At 37.2% G+C, this 21,410-nt stretch overlaps 2 protein-coding genes across 2 annotated transcripts in view; both read right to left on the minus strand.

Moving 5' to 3' along the window:
• Positions 1 to 5,898, minus strand: part of atg2a (autophagy related 2A) — a 35,647-nt gene extending 29,749 nt beyond the window's left edge. Inside the window, 7 exon segments of the mRNA XM_016277449.1 lie at positions 2,252 to 2,354; positions 2,531 to 2,734; positions 2,981 to 3,119; positions 4,095 to 4,197; positions 4,318 to 4,467; positions 4,575 to 4,737; positions 5,398 to 5,898. Of these exon segments, the coding sequence (XP_016132935.1) occupies positions 2,252 to 2,354; positions 2,531 to 2,734; positions 2,981 to 3,119; positions 4,095 to 4,197; positions 4,318 to 4,467; positions 4,575 to 4,737; positions 5,398 to 5,568 (1,033 nt within the window). The 5' untranslated portion in view covers positions 5,569 to 5,898.
• A 374-nt stretch (positions 5,899 to 6,272) lies between these two features.
• Positions 6,273 to 20,479, minus strand: LOC107589131 (nuclear RNA export factor 1-like). The gene is made up of 17 exons (XM_016277484.1): positions 20,259 to 20,479; positions 19,100 to 19,156; positions 18,270 to 18,450; positions 18,016 to 18,169; positions 13,589 to 13,696; positions 13,311 to 13,420; positions 9,841 to 9,877; positions 9,419 to 9,487; positions 9,277 to 9,332; positions 9,069 to 9,173; positions 8,471 to 8,529; positions 8,262 to 8,377; positions 8,121 to 8,163; positions 7,956 to 8,028; positions 7,542 to 7,721; positions 7,040 to 7,100; positions 6,273 to 6,652 (listed from the first exon to the last, which is right to left on the minus strand). Exons 1-17 carry the CDS (start codon positions 20,323 to 20,325, stop codon positions 6,614 to 6,616), a joined length of 1,515 nt encoding a protein of 504 aa, XP_016132970.1. The 5' UTR covers positions 20,326 to 20,479; the 3' UTR covers positions 6,273 to 6,613.
• Between the last annotated feature and the right edge of the window lie 931 nt (positions 20,480 to 21,410).

A 21,410-nucleotide genomic window follows, 5' to 3' on the forward strand; every position in this document is an offset into this window, starting at 1 on the left:
ACTGAGAGTTTCCTTGGCTGTGTTTGGGATCATTGTCTTGCTGAAATGTCCACCCTTGTTTCATCTTCATCAAACTGTAGGTGTTGGGACAGAACCAGCTAATATTAATTTCCACTGACAAGGGGCTGGATTGCTTCCTAGTTACTGATAGATTTCAGCTGGTTTCTTGGCTTTCCATGCCTTTTTGCACCTCCCTTTCTTCATGTGTTCAATACTTTTTCCCTGGGTCATTCGACTTTATTACACATAGCTTAATTTCTGAACTTATTTGTTTTGCTTTATTTGTATGTATGGATTACTTGGGTTGTTACCGACATCTGGTGAAAATTTCATGTCAACAGCACCTTCAGAAATATATTTACTGAGAAAATTGGTGATGTGTTCAATACTTATTTTACCCGCGGTATATAAAATGTGTACACTGACACTTTAGTTAAAGTAAATGAGTAAATAATGAAAACTGAATCTTTAGAAAATATCTGAGCTGGTGAGGTTGTGAATATCTAGAGCAATCTAGACATTTGTTTCTTTCTTTGACTGTAATGTTCTGAAGGCTGCTGGTGATTGTTGGCATTGTGTTTCTAACAAAAATAAAGAGTGATGGGGAGTTGGAATCTGTCATCAATTATTCATTTCAAACCTGTATGTCTTTTGTTCATCTTTGACACAAATAAGGATATATTTAATAAAACTAAATTCCATTTAGTCCATTTTACTGTAACTATGACGCTTCACAAAGTTGATAGACATTGTAAAAGAAATCCTCATGAATCAAGCAATTTAATTCAAATCTTCTCTAAAGACACAATCGCTTTATATGAAGAACAGCACGATTTATATGGATTTCTTTTATAATCTCGTATGAACTTTTTAAAGTGTCAAACTTTTGGTTACATGGACTTTCAAAGGAGGGACTGAAATATCTCAGATTTCATTAAAAATATCTCAATTTGTCTTATTTAAGTCTTTAAGTATTTACATCTTATTAGTTTGAAATGACATGAGGGTGAGTAATTGATGACGATTTTCATTTCTGGGTGAACGATCCCTTTAAAGTAGCCTGGTTAACATCTTCACATTCTCAAGTCTTTGGTACACAGTGCTTTCCACCTGACTTGACTGTTAAAAACACCCCAGAAGATGCTTTCGGTTTTTATATTTGGTTGTCCAAATAAAAACAGATTTCTTTAAAATGTCTACAGACTGTCTAAAAAGTTTTGAGATCACATTCATTGACTTTTAGCACTCGTACCTTCCAGCTATAAAATAAAAAAACAATTAAAGGAGAACTTTTTGCTTAGCTTGACCAAATACAGACACACAGAGTTACACGATACATCCACGAGATTGCGGCTCAAAGACTGGCGCTCAACTATATGCATGAGGTCACAATCAATATGGAGTCTTTTACTGATCTGAATGAATCCGGCTCCATAAAAACAGCATGTACAGCAAAACTGGATAACTCACCCCGAGGAACATGTACAGACTCTATACACAGAGCAAAATACAATAGATAGGTCATAGTTAGCGTCTTTGTGAGCTACATGTGTCCATGTTTTCTTAAAGGGATAGTTCACCCAAAAATGAAAATTCTGTCAATAATTACTCCCCCTCATGTCCATCCAAACCCATAAGACCTTCGTTCATCTTTGGAACACAAATTAAGATATTTTTCATAAAATCCGAGAGCTCTCTGACCCTCCGTAGACAGCAAGGGTCCTACCTATATATATATACATAATGTGTGTGTGTGTGTGTGTGTAAGTACTTTTAGCTCCTGGAAACCATATCAAATTCCCTGCACGTTTTGCACACTTGGCAAATAGAGAACATTTTGATTCTGAAAAGGGATAGTTCACCCAAATATGAAATCCTGTCATCATTTACTCACCCTCAAGTTATTTCAACCAAGAAATAAGTTTATTTCTTCAGTTCAACACAAAAGAAGATATTTTGAAAAGAAAATGAAAGAAAGAAAGAAAGAAAAAAGTTCCATACTACTATGGAAGTCAACGGGGACCATCAACTGTTTGGTTACCCATATTCTTCAATCAATATATATATATATATTCTTTTGTGTTCAACAAAAAAAACAAGAAACTTGTACAGGTTTGGAACAACCTGAGAGTGAGTAAATGATGATAGAATTTTCATTTTTGGATGAAGTATCCCTTAAGGCTGGTGCAAACAGCCATATGATGATTGCAGATCATCATACAGCAAACACAGAACAGAGTGCTCATGTTACCTGATGTCTCGATGCAGAGGGAGGACATGAGGTCCGTCAGGTGTGTGATCTGACTGGGGGACAGCAGCAGGTGGAGACACCCGACTTTACCATCCAACTCAAACTAAGAGGAAATTCAAATCAGTTAATAAGGAAAGTAATATAAATCTCCTGTTTTGTACTAATGAAACCCCTTCATTCATGATGAAACCAAATTATTTGATCATTTGATCTCACTGATTCAGAAGATCATGCTTAAAACATTCCCATTCAGTCTTTATTTTTATTGTGTACACAAACCTTGGGCCCAGGCAGCATTTCATTCTGTTTGATTTTGACCGCCGTCTCTATGAATCCAGAGCATTGTCCAATCAGCAGAGGCTCGGGGGGCTTTGAGGTGGGATGTAATGACTGTGGGGCATCAGAGGCATTATCACCTCTATCATTTTCATCCATCTTATCCGTCTCCCTGCTGCTCGTCATGTCATCAGAATGAACTAGCCCCTAAATTGATGAATTGAAAATCACTGTCCATTATAACTTTATGCTTGCCATAGCAACATTTATATTTATTCATTTAACAGATGCTTTTAACCAAAGCCACTTACAAATAAAGAACATCACAAGCAATTTATCATGAGAAGCAACAATATTTGTAGTACACGGTGTTAAATATGAATACACAAGCTAGCGTGTAAGTGAAATGCAGAAAAAAAGCCACTAACTAACAGGTTGTATAGTTTCCCTGACCTGTGATCCTCCGAGAGTCTCATAGAGCAGCTGTACGGAGTTGAGCTGAAGGATCTTGTGCAGGAAGGCTGGTGGCTGGTGGATGTCTACAGGCACTGTCTGGCTTGAGTCTCTCACAGCCTCATCACAATAGTCCACTCTGCAGTATCACATGTTACCACCAGGGACAGAACACAGATTGGTCACAAACAATGGAAGCACTCTAGAGCAGGGTTGCCAGGATTTCACAACAAAACCCATTCAATTGCTACTCACAGCTAGCCCAATCGTGTTTCGAGGGGTCCCCCAGTAAAAATAGCATTCAGGAGGGTAAAAAATATGTTTTTTGTCGGGGTTCCCCTGTTAAAATAAATATCACATATTGGGGTCGCTTCAACCCGCAGACATGAAAAACAACCCGTGGCAACAATGTTAAAGATACCCCATTCCACGGGAAAACCGCGGACTTGGCAACACTGCTCTAGGAACTCAAGCATGCAAGGTTTGTAGTGAAGGATATGATTGATGTTTATGAGTCAATGAGTATTTTTAGTTTAACCTGTGAATCGACTAAAAGAATGCAAAGATTTTCAAGTATTTTGACTTGGAAAAATATGTTTTTCCAGTAATAAGCCCTACTGTTCAAAGGCTTAGGGTCATTACAATTTAGAAATTATTTTATTTAGTAAGAGCATAGAAAATGATCAAATGTGACAGTAAAGACATGTACAAAAGATTTCTATTTCAAAATGTGTTCTTTTGAACCTTCTATTCATCAAAGAACTCTAAACAAAATGTATCACAGTTTCCACAAAAATATTAAGCAGCACAACAGTTTTTAACATTGATAATAATAATACATTTTTTGAACACCAAATCAACATATTAGAATGATTTCTGAAGGATTATGTGACACTGGAGTAATGATGCTGAAAATTCAGCTTTGCATCACAAGAATAAATTACATTTTAGAATATAGAAAATAGAAAACAGCATAAGAGAAAAATCCATGCCATTCTTCAATGGCACATCTACCTGGGTAACCATATCTAGCACATCACCATACTTTATTAATAAACAATAAAAACAACAAAATGCATCCATAAATGCACAAAGATGTAATTCATGGCCTCACCGTTTAATGCGCATCTCTAAGGCGACCCCAGTCTCAGCATCCAGGGAATGGTGTTCTACTCGCACGATAGTGTCCAGAAAGGTGACTTTTATTCGACGCAAGACTGCAAACACACAAACAATATGTGACAATATAGTTAGCCAGTCATCAAACAGTTTTACTTCATGATGCAACAATACAAATGTACAGAATCACACTCCTAGACACAAGAAATGCTACACACCTGTCTCGATGGTCTGTGCAAACATTTCCAGCCCCTCCAGTGGAGCAGGTGGCTCTTCTGACGCCTCGGGTGGGTCCTTCAGGCATTCCTGGGCCAGCTGCATGCTGGACGTCATGCATGATGACCACCCTTGGGAATCCCAGTTTCCATCTAAATGAGATCAGAGAAAACAATTAAACAATAAGTCAGTCCTGTGTAAAATAAGGCTTTATGTATTAAACCAAATGAGTGCACAAAGAATGCTCCACAGAACTCACTGGTTCTGTATTTGGGTCTGCATGTTATTTGCAATCCAGTGACTTCAAGGGTGCAGTGTTCTGTCACGAGTGCCGCCCAGGGAATAGTCACTGCGATGCTGTTCACGAAACCTTCAGCAATCTCCAGCGGAGCTCCCAATGAGTCCAACAACTCATTCACTGCCTGAAAAGAGGATTCAGAGAATAGTTAAGGAATCTGAAGGTCAAGTGATAACATGTAAGAACAGTAGATGTCAAAATGACTGTGAAACAGAGGAAGGATGTAGTGCTAGATCAGGGGGTTTCAGTCTTTTAGATGCCATAGAATATAATCATCCCCATCCTAAAATTAAAAAGGTGTCTATATATTTGTATGTATAATGACCCAATTTATACTGTAAAAAAAAAGTGTAAAATAATATTTGAAAAAGTGTTTATATTATATATAATGCTGTACTGTTTGATGTATTTAGATTTTAATTAAATTTAAATATTATTTACATTTTTGTTTACACTTTTACACTGACTTATTAGCACTCCTTTGCAGGGCCAACTCTGAAAAACTAAATGACAACTCCACAAAAATTTAAAAAGGCAATAAAGTAATTTGACTCAAAATGTGAAAGCAAAAGTTAGTAAGCCTTGATCACTGTGACTTAAGACCAGGAAGAAGATCTAAGATGCAGCCTTTTCTGCACAAGTCATCAAACTCTTGGAAACATAAGTACTTCCTCAACTAACAAGATGTGTTGATCTCATACTCAAGACTAGATCTTGCGAATACTGGAAATAAGGGCCACTTGGACAAGGAAACTGGCCTGGGCATGTCTTACCCCACACTTACCCACACATCCAGGTTAATTTCTCTAATGACCCCGCTGCCATTGTACAGGTCCAAGCTCAGCTGGTCCAAACTGAGTCTTTCCTCCAAGAAGTGGCCCAGGTAGTGTTGCAGGAGGTACCGACAGGCCCGTTTCTTTATTGAGCCCGACCAGGGGAAGTGCCACCGAGACATATGTCCAGAGCAGACAGGGACAGGGAGCAGAGAGGCGGCGGAACAAGACACCAGTCCTGCATAACAGACCTAAACCCCCTCGGTAGTGTGTGAAAACGAGAATACAGTAATACAAGCGTACTACGATAGACAAGAAGGGGTGAAACCGTCTAACTTCCTGTCCTTTGACACCAAAATCCCCTGGTTCTTCGTTTTTGAACGTCAGGTTGTCCAAAGCAGCGTTTAAAAGAGGATATTTGTGTTGAAACGGGTCACTCCGGTTCTACTTTTAATAATGTCACTGAAATATGCGACAAGTCCTCTGGCCAACGGGGTGTTTATTGTTTTCATACTCGGACTGAACCGAGTGTGCGTCATGACGCCAGCGTAGCTGAAGTTGCCGGAAGTTGGATACGTCCATTCGCCATGTTGGGACGGTCAACTTGAACGCTTCATCCAGATGTAGACATACGACCAGAAATTACTGTACCCAAACTTACGTAGATTTGTATTATTTTTTTTATGTAGAGCCTTATGTAATAAAGATTCGATTAAGTTCCATATAATTACTGATATATACTAACAAATTCAACATTCCAACTAGTTCTGAATTATTAATTCTGTATTGATTAGTAGTTTTATACAAAAGCAAATTTAATCACGTGCCCAAAAGTTTACCTGGAATTTTGTCTGGTAAGGGTCAAATATTCCTCCAGTGCTGTAATGACTTTAGTGTTTCATATTGATTTCTTGATCTTGCGGCGTAAACCAACTTTATTGCCGTGAAAATATCACATTTAACACAACACCAAAAAAAGCTCAGCACATACTTCAGACATCACAATTAAAACAGAAAAAGTGCTTTTAAAATTAATGCAGGAACAGTGCTGTAATTTATTCAAGCATAAACCTGAGGTATAACCCTTTTAAGAAAGAAAAAAACTCAAAATAAAACTATAATATAAAACAAGTTTGTTTCATTTCCGTTTAACATCATAATTAAATGCCTGCTAAACAACAAATAAAACTATGTACATACATATGCATTTCTGTATGTTTGTTGTTTTCATTTTATGAAAGCAGCTTCTGGGATCTTTCCTTGAGCCTAAAGGAGACAAAATATTATAATGAACAATATGATAAATTTCAAATCCCAAAGCCTCAAAATGGATGCAATTAGATTTCAAAAGCATATGGTCCACCTCAGATCTGAACACTAATCAACATAAATTAACAGCAATGATTTACAACGTTCACAAATCACCTGATCTCTGAGGGATTCAGATACATTCTTCAGCTTATCCAGTCAAAGACAGGCAACACGTTTTGAGAAGGTTAATCAGCTTTTGAAACATTTGAACTAGTGGGGCTTTCAATGGTTAATGCCAATATATTTTAATTTCTGATTATTTATTAGCAGCAAACTGAACTGCTGAAATGAGGGCATAATGAACATATTGCATTTCTATCAATTGGCCAAGCAGATTCATACCTTGAGTTCTGTGAAAATCTGAGCAGCTCGGTGAAAATCCCATGCGTTATCCTGCAGACATCTGACAGCAATACACAAGCCTTAACAACAGGGTTGGGAAAATATTGACTAGGGGTGGGCGGTATGACCAAAATCTTACATCAAAGTAAAGTAAGGGCAACTTTACATCAAAAGTAACAATATACAGTCATCTTCACTGGAAATTCAATTTTTTTGTCTTTTCTCAATAAAGTGATAATGCCTATTTTAAAATAAAAAAAATTTTCAAATGAAAACTACTTCATTTTTTGGGACTCTCATTTGTAAATAATGTCTTGCTAATAACTTACTTCTTTGGATGCAAATAAACAGAAAATAAATAGCAAAACAGCTGCTTTTGTATTAAGCCTCATATCGCCCAGCCCTAGTATTTCCCCACATAACTTATAGAAAGAAACATATATATCTAATTCTATAATTAAGATTTGCAAGTATAAGGGCATGGTTTTTGCTCTCTGCTCACTTTTGAGACCATTCCAGGTTCATTTCAGACATCTGGGAGAAAGCGGAGAGCATTTCCTGCTGGGATGCCGCGAGGGTGGGCAGCACTGGGCTATTCGAGGGGGCTGGTGCTGCAAATGCACAGTGTATCTCCTCGCTGGTGGCGTTCCTCACAAAGAGCTCATCGTTCACAATACACAGACTGCAGAATGCAACAAATACCAATCAACTTTATGTTAGTAAGAGCTCATTTTGACCAAGTGACTAAGGATGATTGCTTTAACTGTCAGCTGAAAGGTCAGACATGCACATACATGAACTCTGGGAAATTCAGTGTGGGGAAAGCCAGTAAATGAAGATAACCATATTAAGAAATAAGTGAGAAGAGAGTGTTTTTATTTGTTCATGCTTGTGATTTGCTGCTGGATTTTCCTACCCAGAATTCTGAGCTGGAACTGTGATGAAGACTCTGGAGAAAGCCTTGACACGGTCTCTCAATTTGTCATCAGCTGAACAGAGGAAAACAAACATTGAGTTGAACACAGCGCTATTTGATCAACTGTTATGCTGACACATGTAACTGCATTCAAGCAAGACTCACCTTCTTTGAACACTCCACTCACTGTGAACACTAATAAAGTCCTCTACGGAGAAGGCAGGAAAACAACAAAATGTCAAAAAAATGTAAATTACAAATTAAGAGCTTCAGTGATAGCAGTGTTAAAATCATTGAGAAACTCACTGAGTAAGTGTTGACATCAACATTGACTGAATTCATGTCATGCTGGGTCTTTGGGAGCTCACTGAGGAAGGCGACTACAGTCAGGCGGGAGCGTTTTAGCAAGTGGAACCAAGCGGCTGTAAAGAAGAAGATGACTGTGCATGACACATACTGATCTGTTTTTTTTTTTAAACTTTATTCTTTGCTTGTTTCTCATGTGTGAAACATACAGGAATCTTTGATGTTCTTGATGTTGCGGCTGTGTTCATGATAATTTTTTAACCTGCACCTGCAAAATTATAGGAAAAAGAAATGAGACCAAAAATAAACTTGTATATTATATACAATTCTGCACATTTACAAACACTAAAAATATTTTTTACATTTAAATTTACTTATTTCCCCACTAAGAAAATTGTGCAGTGTGAATTTATTTTGACAAAAATCTGGATCACATTTAAAAAAAAAATCATAAATGTTAACAATGATAGTTTTAATATACAACAATTATGTAATATAGTAAAGACAAATAAAGCCTTGTTTGAGGACCATTAATCAGGTGCTGCGCTGCTTGGTTTACTGCAGTTACCAGGGAAATTGCTATATTCCTGGCATAAAGCGAATGAATGAGGAGAACTTCTACTTTTTGGTTTAGTCCAAAGCCAAAAACGACCATTGTTTTTACACCCCAGCCCCAACCGCAACCATCCCCCTCCCCCGTATTTTGGGACCCAAATGTTGACAGGTATGTCATATATATATATACAGTATATATATAATTGCTTATTAAAGACAGCAGAGTGCCATCAAAGATGAGTGGTGTTTTACCTAGAGAGATGGTTTATGGATGGCAGACTGAGAGAGAAGCAGGCATCATCGTGATATGCCTCCAGCAGCAGCTGTCTGTCCCCAGAGTCATACACACAGTAATAACTGCCACAAAACAAACACAAACACACATCACTGCTGACAAATGCATGCTTTACAGAATACTAAAGATCATCCTACAGGAAAACAATTGCACACATGCACTTACTGTTGCAGAAAATGTTGAATGAGTCCCTGGATTTCATTCGATACAAAGTGGCTGCCCTGAATTAGTTACACAGACACATCCAGTCAAAAACTTCACATTAACACTCCTCAGGTCAATATAACACTGCAGACTCTTGGGTTACCTTGCAAGCAGGGATGTTTGTGCCTGTTTCCACGTCAAAGCAGATTGGAGGTGGAAGCACATGACCGTCCTACAGAAATAACACATTCGATTCACTCCTGCAAATGCTAGTGATCACATTTTGATGATAGATTATAAATACAAAGATTGTTTCTCTAAAATAACATGCACTGCTTAATTACGCACATCAACAGGTAAACAGTAACAATTTTGATTTCTTATTGCTTACAATGATAGTATTTCTGAGAAAAGTGTACAATGACACTTAAGCAATGTGTTCTTTTGGCAGCAAGCCTGGAATCAGGCTTCCTGTCCTTGACCAATTAATGATTGACTGACTTTATTTCTAACAAACACTAATAACTGTACCGTACATTGAGTCCTGTTAGTTCAAAACATTATTGACAAATAAAAAGCCCTCACCAATCTGAGAAGCCTGGGAAATCTCTCCCGAACAGCACTGTCACAAGACAAGAGGAAAACAGTGACGCACCTGATCATTCCAGCAGGCACACACACATCACAATCACCTGTGCACTCCCAAGCCACTTCTCCTGATTTTTATTTGTGTATGCAAACACAGCAAATGATTTCTAAAATCTGTCATAAAATCAAATGAAACAATACTGTACCAGGTTCAGCACAGAATATATTTATTTTTATACATTTTAACCCTATTTGCAACACTCTCTCTGTGTGAATTGGTTAAATTTTTAGATTTTAAACCCAACTGCTGTCAGTCACTTACACACCAGTACAAAACGCAAGATCATCACAAGAAAATAAAAATCTTTCACCTAGAAATGGCTTACGGAAACATTCTCTGATTATTAAATTTGAATAAGAGAAAGTATTTCTACTTCAACAGACATAGACGAGTTCTCAAATGACTTTGTGAATGAAAGCTATACAAGCTCAGTGAAAAACAACTGTGTTGGGTGATGTGGCTTTATTATACATTTATGAATGCACACGAGTGTATTTAAGAAAAATTGATGACTGCAGACTCAACAGGTTATCAGAAAAAGCAGAGTTATTCAATTGGTGACCCACCATTCATCTTCATTCAAAAGAAGCATTAAGATGTACACTTATGCTGAATGTATCCGTGAAAACCGATATATACTTTGAGTTTACTCCTAGACACCATCATTAAATGGTGTGCGACATCAAGTGAGAAGCATCTAAGTTTGACACACACATATCTGTTAGAAGCCACAATTTACTTTATAATTAAACTATTTTAAAATGAGATGAAACAGCCTCACATGACTGATGACGAAAACAGGAGAAACATTGTGTTATGAATCAACAAATTAGAATAAATCCCCAAATCACCACCCTTACAAACATTTACCATGAATGTACTGTAATAACACTATTCGTATTAACCATGGTTTGGTAGAAATGTGGTATATTCAATTGAATAATACATTATTAATATAGTCATGTATTGCATTTATTATGGGAGTAATATAATACATTTTTGTTATAAACTATAGCAGTTTGTGTGCGCGTGTAGTTTTTTTTTTACCAATGTTTAGACTATTGTTTTTAAAACAAATATAGTTTTGTTGAAACCTTAATCAAAATCATAGTTACATTTAACCATATTAGTGAGAAGGAGCCATGCATATTCATGCAGTCAGAATTTAGAATTTAATTTAACCCAATACATTTTTATGTTTTACTATTGTTAATATCAGTTCACTTTACTGCTGAATAGGCTTTTCGGGTTGATTTCTCAATTTATAGGCCTCCCTGCCCCTTGGCCCACTTCAAATCTTCAGTCTGATCATCTGGCCCTCAAGTGAAGCTAACTGAAGAGCCCTAAAGTAGTCTTGGCATTGATGCCCTGATAACCATCAAAAAGTATCTTCTAGCGAAACAGCCAATGAACCCCAGCTTAAAAATAGCCATGAACAAAGTTAGCTATATGAAAGAAACAGTTATACAATGAAACCGATCCCAGCAGCTCCAAAACAGAGTCCTCTTTACACCAGTACTGACTTGCCACATAGACATAAACGGTCTTATTTCGTTTAATTTTTTTATTAGTAGGATTAATTTATCCCTGTTTTCAGGAGCACTTCCCATCTCACACTCTCTAGCATGAAAAGTGGTCCCCAAGCCATTTTTATACAACAACATGGAGTTTTGGAACAGCCATCTTCCTTCCATCAACTTCCTTCTTCATTGTCATCACTGTAGGCTTTTTGTAGTAGACACGAGAGTGGGATCTTATCAGTCACTGGCTATCCAGAAAAGGCAGTCTGATTGGAGCAGGAATACAGGGACGGGGAAAAGATGAACATGAGCAAACAACATTTACTACATTTTGCAGCAAAAAAACGTGGACTGATTTCCCTTGAAATGCCACCATACTATTTCCTGTGGATGTCTTGATAAGGAAGAAAATAAAGTGCTATTTTTTTATTTAAACTTATTATAACTATCTTGAAAAATAGCCTATATATTTAATATGATTATTTATTCAGTTCCCTGTTATGAAGGCTGGGATCAACTTCATGCATAACCGATGTTGATTTTAAAGGAAAGAAAAAAAGAGTAATGGTTTTGTTAAAGCCCCAGAATCAACACAGGAGATTTGGAGAGAAGAAAGAAAATCCAACTGAAATGAAAGAAATTCTGGACATGTCAGTCCGTCACACACTTGCACATGTGAATGCACTTATAACAAATGAACAGAGTGCCATATAAAAGACAGAAACATCGCAATTTATTCAGACAACTTACAATTTGTTCTGAACCACAGTAACTAAATAATGATGGATACTCTGAAGCAGATGAAATAAACCACAAGCAATGAATTATGAATGGTTGTTCATGTGCTAACATCTGCAATCCCAAGTTTTGATGATTATTTTTGATGATATTCCAGGTATATTAAGTACTACAAGACTGTGTGGGACAGAATGGGACTATATGAGATTTTATGGACTATAAGACTGTACTGGACTCTGTAACTGTGTCAGGGTGAAGCATCATGGATGCTACTTATGGCGCTTTTCCACTGCATGGTACGGCTCGGTATGGTTCACTTTTTGGGGGTTTTCCACTGGGTACAGTACCTGGTACTTTTTTTAGTACCACCTCGGTTGGGGTTCCAAGTGAACCGTATCGTTACCAAAACGTGACGTGTAAACTCTGCTGATCACGGATTGGCTGGAGAGAATCGTCACTACCTGCGTCACTGAACTTGCGACACAAACACAACCGCTAGATTTAAATCAGCACAGCCAGCGAAGGATCGAACGCAACCGTTTTGAACGAGCGCACCTTTTTTTAACAACCAAAAAGTTTTGTTGTCTGTTGCGGAAGAACAGACGTTCCTCTCGTTGATAGCAGAGGAGCAGATCCAGCGAGAGCTTGATGGGGCGACGCAGAATGAAAGTTTTTTTTTTAGGAGTCGTGGTAGTAGAGGCGGTGCAACTATAATGACATGTGAATAATCCCGCCCACTTTAAAGTGGTACTGAACTGCTGTGGAAACGCAAACCGTGCCGAGCCGAACCGTGCTGTACCGAGCCGAGTCGTACCATGCAGTGGAAAAGCACCATTAGATCATCTGAAAATAGTCCATCTTCTTTTAGGCCAGTGGTTCTCAACCTTTCTGACTTCAAGGCCCTCTATTGTCCACAACGATATCCAAAATGCCTGTTTTCTTAAATTTAAATTTTTCAGGTCTATAAATCACTTTTAAAATTAGGCTACCTTATACCTTCAGGCTTTTAAAGAACTAGTGATTTACTATAGTTACTTTACCAACAGGTCTAGGATTCATGTCTATGAGGAACCGTGATTATTTTAAGTATTCTTTCAGCTAATTATACCAACTTTGACCTTTACCCTTGCCGTGTCACTGGCACTGACCTGATGTATGTGGTCTGATCTTTGAAGGCATCACACAGAGGGTTCCTGTCCAACCAGAGCTCCACCAGCCTGAACCCCTTCACCTTATCCAGCTCTTGCTCTGACTTCAGCTGCAAACAGAGAATGAAAAGACAATATAGCAACACAACAGATACTGAAAGTAAATTCTGTGGAGCTTGCAGTCGAGTAAAAAGAAACTGAAGAATTAAAGACTGAGGCTAATACTGCGAGAAGATAGTGCTAACAGATGATAACAGCAGGGCCTGAGTGACTCTCACCTCATTATGAGACAGGTTCAGGGACTGCAGGTTAGGGGCTTTGTTCACAAGTTCTGCAATGTCAGTCAGCTTACACAGCTTATTGTTACTCAGATTCAAACACAACAACTAAAAAGGATCAAAGAAAGAGAGAAATGTTACTTCAAACTCTTAATTATTTGTTTAAAAAGAAGGATTTTCCAAAATGAGGAACATAAACTGATGGGGGAGTTGATGAAATGCTAATAATTAAACCATAAAAAAAACAGCACGAAACAGCCATTAGCCCACGGGGGGGGGGGGGGGGGGGGGTTCATAAAAATAGATTTCTTTAAAATAATTTCTAATTTTTTATTTTTAATAATTTTTAAATAATTAAAAAGTCTGAAATGTAAGATTTTATTATTTTATAAAAAATTATTTTTTTTTTTCAAAACTTTATTTTAACATAATACATGTTATTAGATAACATGTTATGTTGTAATCACCCAACCAACTTTTGGTTCATTTGGAGTCGGTTGTTAATAGGGATGCAACGATTATATATTTTGTTGGTACTATTATTGTCTGAGGAATAATCACGGTTTTACGATTATGACGATTGTTATGCATTTATTAATTTCCCAACATTACTAATGTATAAAATCACATGAACACTCTTACGACTGATATTAACTTTATTTGTCCCACAGGGGAAACTGTTACTAATGATGGAATTAAACTGAAATATTATCATCAACGTCATCCATACGTATTAATTTTAATAATCTTTATAATAATTCATATGATTTTACATGTGGGCTGGGAAAATCATGTCTATTATTTTGGATTGTGAGATCGGATATCGCGCTGTGCACGTGTACAAATATTCAGGAGGACACAAACTTCTTGAGAATGCCGCCTCGTGACTTTTATTAATAAAATAGCCTACTGGAGAGGCGCACAGACGCAGGTAGGCTAATTCACACAGGCAACTGTCACACACCTCTCTCTCTCTCTCTCTCATAATTAATTCAAGTAGCTAAATGTTATAATTCATTAATTCAAATAAATGTGATCTTACAGCACTATTTCATCTCTTTCTGATCTGAAGCGGGCAGAATGTTGAGCTAACGAGCTGTAGCTTCGCGTCAGGTGGTTCTTACCTTCACGACGTGCATTAAAATCCCTTATGTGTTCGCTCTTTTTTACAGCAATATTTAAATGACATGGAAATAAAGCTTTGCTGTTTGGTCCCTCTGTCACAGTTAATCTAATGCATGTAGTAGCCTCCATGCCTCTGATAAGCACGTCATTTTAAGCTGGTGCACCGCTAGTGTAACTTCGTTTTCGTTTTGCGCAAGCTGCAACAGCTCTGTTCCGTGTAACAGAAACACTCGGTTTAGCGGAACCTTTACGATTAATTAACCGTGACGTTTTAAAGCGCGGTTAATCGTGAAACCGGTTAATCGCTGCACCCCTAGTTGTTAATGTCATTATTTTAATGTTTCTGCTGTGGTTGCATTTAATAAAAACTTTATTTTTTGGATTGTTTTTTTTAATGGGGGTCACTGCTATAAACAACAAACAGTTATCAGGACATAGATTAGATTAAAACGATTGGTCAAAAAACATTTTCGTAAACTGAAATAAAATTTTTAAAAATCTAAATAAATTGATGCGTGTCGTTTAGGGAAATACTCATAAATGGCGCATCATGCACGTGAGGTTATCTGACGGAGAGACGCAAAGCAGTTTAAAGCAGAGTCCTCCACGGGTCCTGTTAGACACAACAGAACACCCGACCCGTTAACCGACAGCACCCAGCATCGATTTAATTCTGTACCCGACCCGTTTGACAAAGACAATCAGAACCACACCCATATTAAATAGGCTACTGCATCAGTAAGGCAAAATTATTTATTTTCTCATGTGACACGCAATCAAACCAAAATAGGCATTTTAAGTTGGTGCTTTGAAGAGAAATAGACAAGCAGCGCAACAGAAGAATGATAAGAACGCGCATCCTTCCTGTATACAATACAAACTTTTGCCTACATCTTGTGAACAATCTGCCAGGCTGTTTTGAACAAATGTGCATAAACTACATACTTAAATCTTCATAAATGAAAAGAACATATTTAGATATGACTTTACTGTTAAGTGCCATTGTCTTAAACTCTGCAGTGTATAGGCTATGCGGCCGTTAGTCCTTTACAGAAGCATTAGAAATAAATCTTAAAAGTAAATGATATAGGCTACAGAAAGCGAGCAATGAGTGGCTCCCAAGCTGTCATTCACTTCAGCGCGAATGGCAGAATGTGACAGAATGCGCAACGCTGCAAATCCAATGTTGAGGCTCCGCTATTATTATTGGTTCATGGGAAAGTGAGCAAGACACTACAGTTACGGCATCATGATTATAGTTAAATAAGATGAAAGACATAGGCTATAATATAAAGAAATGAGCTACATTTATTTTCAAATTAAATAAGCTCTGGAAGTGATCTAATAAACTTTAATTACTAAAACTAAACTATATAAAAGCTAAATAGAAATGTGTTCACAAAATAAAAACTAAACTAAAACTAACAAAATTATTAATGAAACTAAAAAAACTAAACTAAATTTTATTGCAAATTTGAAAATGATATTAAAATAAAACACATATTTCCACATAGTGACGTAGACATGTGGGGGCGTGTTAGAACGAGCCGTTTTAGGGGGGCGTGGCAGAGTCTTAACTTTGATAAAGAATTATCTCTTTGGATTTGAGACTTTAGTCTTTGCAACTTCAAGGATCTTATCTATGCACAATAAGCTTGTAACACTCCAAAAAGAAAGGAAAACTTGAAATTGCATCATATGACCCCTTTAACATGAGCGTGGAAAAAATACGCACTGCAAACGGAGTGTGTGTGAACTTGGCATTATGTGTGTGTGCTGCCAGTGTGCATGAGTGCACGGTCTCCAGGAGAGCGCGCGAGCGCTGAATGGTTAAACACTGGCAAGAATTAAAAAGAAATGCAATTTATAAACTTTAGTGACGATGTGACACTGCCTCGACTGTGCAAGTAACAATTCCTGTGTCAACTGTGCAGCGTGCAGCTCGCTTATAGACAGACACGATGTGTGGTGATTTGAAGCCAATTGCATATTTTGAGAGAGAAAGAGAGCGCGCGGTGATTCACTCATGCTGTTTGTGAAATTACGTCTCACACAAGGTTTTCAAATTACTTTATAAGTTATTTAATGAAAAAATATGAGTGAGTACCTCATCTTCAGTATTATAAGTATTTCACCCGCGCCTGACAGAGACTGAGACGGTGACGCTGCATGTCATGCCAAACCTCTCACGGCAGCCTCATCAGCTTGAGATCGTTTTTTTGAGATCAGCCTTTTTAGAGACCGCCGATCAAACATCCCAACGTGATTATCGGCCGATAGTGATCGGTAGCCGATCAATCGGAGCACCCCTAAAGCAGCGTTTGTGAGCGGAGCGGCTTATTTGATTACAGCGTTACCGGGAAACCTCTATCTCTACCGCTCTACAAGCGCCTCCTGAATGAATTTGCATATATTGCATACGCTGTTATTAGAGTAGGCCTAGTGAATCGTTAGCATAAGCGCGGCTAACGCTAATATAATGAGCATTAGAATGAAGTTTCTTTATTAACCATTTAATGCTCCTATAACTTTTATTAGGGTAAAAAAAAAGGAGGACATGATGATATTTACTATTTTTACACACCAGAGGCTTTTAAATGAATTGTGAATCTATAATATATACGTGTTAGAGAATGTACAAATGGTTAACATTGTTTGTGTCATATTAGTAAGAAAAGCAGTTCTGGGCTTTTTTTATTATTTTTATTTTTTATTTTTACAAAGCTAACTTAGTTGTTATTCTTGGCTGAATAACTTTAGAAGGTTTTAAAAGCCCTTTAAAATTAAATATGTACACAGTTTGGATTAAATGAAAGTATAGTCACATTTTTTAATTAGCATGTTTTTGTGTTTTGCTTTGGTACCGAAATTGGTACAGAGAACCGTGGATTTTCACTGGTATTGGTACCGAATACTGACATTTTAGAAACCGTGACAACACTACTCTCTATATTGCTCTCTCCTGTGTAAAAGTCATCTCATCTGAATCAGGAGAGGAACAGGCTCAGATCAAGCACCCGTTACAAGTTAAAACAGTTTAAAACAGTTCTAAACAAATATGTTTTATATTCTAAGCAAATATAATTACATATGTTACTATGGATTCGGACATGTATTTTAGCTGGAAGCAACAGTTAAAATACCTTAATGATGGACTTATTACAAACACAAAGCTTTGTACTTCACAAGACATTAATTGATGGAGTGGAGTATGTGGATTTTATCAGCTGTTTGGACTGGCACTTTGGTCATTTTGATGGCACCCATTTACTGCAGAGGATCCATCGGTGAGCAAGTGATGCAAGTTTTAACAGGAATAGTTTAACTCTTACTGTAATTTTAAACCAATTTTCCCCTCCTCTCTCTGCATCTTCTGCTCCGAATCTGTGCGCGTTTCCCCCTCCAATCTTGTCCATCCCCCCCTCTCCTCTCTGACTAGAACGGCCATATGGAATACTGCAGGAAAAGCATAACATGGATTGGGAATTACATGAAACATTCCTTACATAGATACAATCTTTATTTATGAAGCTGAATCATTTGCAAAAACACTTACAATCTGTGTTGGGACTTCCCATTCTGACTAGCCATCACAGACACATCAACACTGCCGCCCTGAAACCTGCTGCGGGGTACCGGGGCTGCACCTCGATGCTGCAAGCGAACTGTATCACTGTGTAGACGAGCCTTGATGGACCCCCAACCTCGACGCACCCCCAACCAGCGGCCGTCATGATCTGAAACACAAACATGCATCACAAATATCAGGTTTTCCATAAACGGCAGTGTGCCACTGTACATTTGATAAGATGTGCTTATCAGTTTAGTGCTCAATATATTAAACATGCAAATTGTCAAAAATAAATAAATAATAATAATAATAAAAACACCTATAGCACAGGCTGTTGAAACAGGTTTTGATAACAAAAATGAAAAATTTCTTGAATGCGGCACACCATCTAATATTTTTAATCAATCTATTTAATTTTTTGGTTAATGAAGAAATTATAAATACAACAGATATGTGAAGTTACATTCAATATTATCCATGTTAATATTTAAATGAGAAGTCATGCAAAACATTAACAATGGAAGTCATGCACTTTTGCATTTGTCTGCAAAAGCAATATTACATTTGCTTGCTATTTATTTTTAGGATATTTTTAAGTGCTTGTCATCCTAAAACAATCTTCTGCACAACTACTACAAAAAGAAGACATGAAATAGACAGTCAAACACCACCAAACAAATCATGAGGAATGGAATAGTATTCTAGCCATATCTCTCTGTTCACATGGACAAAAATTGAATTGTTTTAAATTAAACTTAAATTGTCCAAATACAATACAAAGGGTGAGGCCTGATAGCAGCAAGGTGCAGTTTTACCTGTGAAAGAGCTTTCAGTGCTCCACACCTCTCTAACTACAGCAGAGCCACTGGGATCTAAAGGAAGGGGAGGAAAAGATTCAAGCATCTCAGATTGTTGTTGTTCATGGACTGTACAAGAGCAGCGGCCGATAACTACAAAACTACTGAGTTCTCATTTAGTTAACTAGAATACGATTATTTAAAGGATATATTTCATTGTAAAAACTTAATAAATAGAGTGTTCAAAAAAATTATTTAAAGGAAATGGGGAACAAACATCATACTGAAATACAATACCCATAATGCATCAACAAGCATAAGTGAAAAACTACAATTCCCAAAATACACTATCATTCGGGTTTCTCGGCGCCAAAAAAATAAAAACTTAATTCCTAACGTTGCTTTCCTACTACGTATTCAAATACGGATGAATTATATTTAGCTGTGTGTAAACAAAACTTTTGTTTTAGTAGAATGTCGCCTTTGCAGATAATGGTGGAATCGTTTTTTCCTACTTTTCTACATTTCTCCTTTTCTATGGCACGCTTGCTAGGTCTAAGTTAGCCTATATTTCATTTGTACACTAAATTGTACAAATATTGCTAGCACCGCAGCGAGTTGCTTTTGTTCCTCTTTTGTAAGTCGCTTTGGATAAAAACGTTTGCTAAATGCATTATGCAAATTAAATAAATTCGATGATAGCAACATATAACATTAAAATATTACATATTTTTCTCCTCCTTGGTGCACAGTGGTGTAAAATATCACAACTACATGCCCAGAAACACATGCTCCTACATGTACTGCAACTTTGAAATGTATTCCAATAGTTCTATCTGCACGTTTGTCCTGTTAAAACATACTAGGTTTCATTTGACCCAATTCAGCATGAATTATCAGCATGTGCATTGAGCACTAATAGGGGGTGACATCACTCATCATCATGCTTCACTTTTTGCACCGAATAATGTTGACGTGCTAAAGGTTTATTAGTAATATAAAAACAACAATGATATAATGAAAATGTAAAGATGAGCAGCTGATCACAATCAAACCTGTCAATAAATCCGCATTAATCAATATCATGCCGTGCAACTTTTGTTCAGCAACGTTACTGTTTCGCAAGACACTAAACCACATGTTGATATTCGGACATAAATCACGATAACATTTGTACCTGAAGAACTCTCGCAAACCCGTGTTATCACAGACAGGTTGGGGTACCATTCCCGGTATCGAGTCATCTTGCACCGACTCAATTTTAGATAATTGCGCACAACCGCTTGCACGTGCTCTTACTGACGCACGTGAAAATGCGCTTCATCTTGTGTAGAAAACACGAGCCTGCGCAAGTCTCAAGAGCAAAGTCTTGCATGGATCCGTTCCAAAACACAAGCATCGAAGGTAGTTGCATTTTCTATCTAACCTTTCTATAAATTCGACATTTCTAAAAAAATATATAACATGCATAATTTATTCAGCTGGGTTAATAAACTAACCATTTTTTTTAAGCCCTGACAGTTAAAAAGTAGTCCATTTTAAAACTATATTTTTAGATTTTTTAAATAAAGTGTGATTTGTTTGTGTTGTGGCCAGTTGCTAGGGCATTGCCATGGTTGCTAATGTGTTTTGAGTGTTTGTAGGTTGCTATGCAGTTGCTAGTGTGTTGTAGGTGGTTGCCAACTTATCCAAGTCAAAAGAGCCTGCTTTCAGGTGTAAATGCTACTCTGGTCACTAGATATGGATTGGTGTGCAGAGCAAATCTATGTAGTGTTGTGCCAAGTGAAAATCAGTGCAATTGCTTAGAAAATTAGTAACTCATGTCCCCTCAAGAAGCTACACAATTTGAGATATTATGCATGTCTGTAGCATAATATGTGCAATACGGTGATGCTTATTAAAGGGAAAGATATTTTGAAGAATGTTGGTAACCAAACAGTTGGAAGAAAATACTATGCAAGTCAATGGCTACCGTCAACTGTTATAGTTACCAACAATCTTCAAAACATCTTCATTTGTGTTCAACAGAAGAAAGATACTCATACAGGTTTGGAATAACTTGAGGGTGAGTAAATGATTATATAATTTAAATTTTTGGGTGAACTGTCCCTTTGGATGATCATTAGCTGGAAGAAAGAATACACAAACAATACTTTTAGCATATCAAACATTTAATAGACAAACTTTTATATGTAAAAAAAAAAAAACTGGTGACTAATTCCGCAAGAACAATAGCAACACACGTGCTTAATTAATAATACTGTTAACTAAAGCTTTATAGACCTGTAACGATGTGTAATGCCCAAAAGACTGTTCGGTTGTCTATTGA

This window comes from Sinocyclocheilus grahami, unplaced genomic scaffold (genome assembly GCF_001515645.1).
Source record: "Sinocyclocheilus grahami isolate Dianchi unplaced genomic scaffold, SAMN03320097.WGS_v1.1 scaffold112.1, whole genome shotgun sequence".
In the NCBI taxonomy this organism is placed as follows: Eukaryota; Metazoa; Chordata; class Actinopteri; order Cypriniformes; family Cyprinidae; genus Sinocyclocheilus; species Sinocyclocheilus grahami.

Bases quoted from the DNA above. Each gene is read 5' to 3' on its own strand.
- LOC107589131 (XM_016277484.1), bottom strand. From the start codon at position 20,325: ATGACTCGATACCGGGAATGGTACCCCAACCTGTCTGTGATAACACGG. The intron at 9,333-9,418 runs GTAACCCAAGAG...TAACTAATTCAG, and splicing joins CAAACATCCCTGCTTGCAAG to GGCAGCCACTTTGTATCGAA. The intron at 8,378-8,470 runs GTATGTTTCACA...TCTTCTTTACAG, and splicing joins CAAGAACATCAAAGATTCCT to CCGCTTGGTTCCACTTGCTA.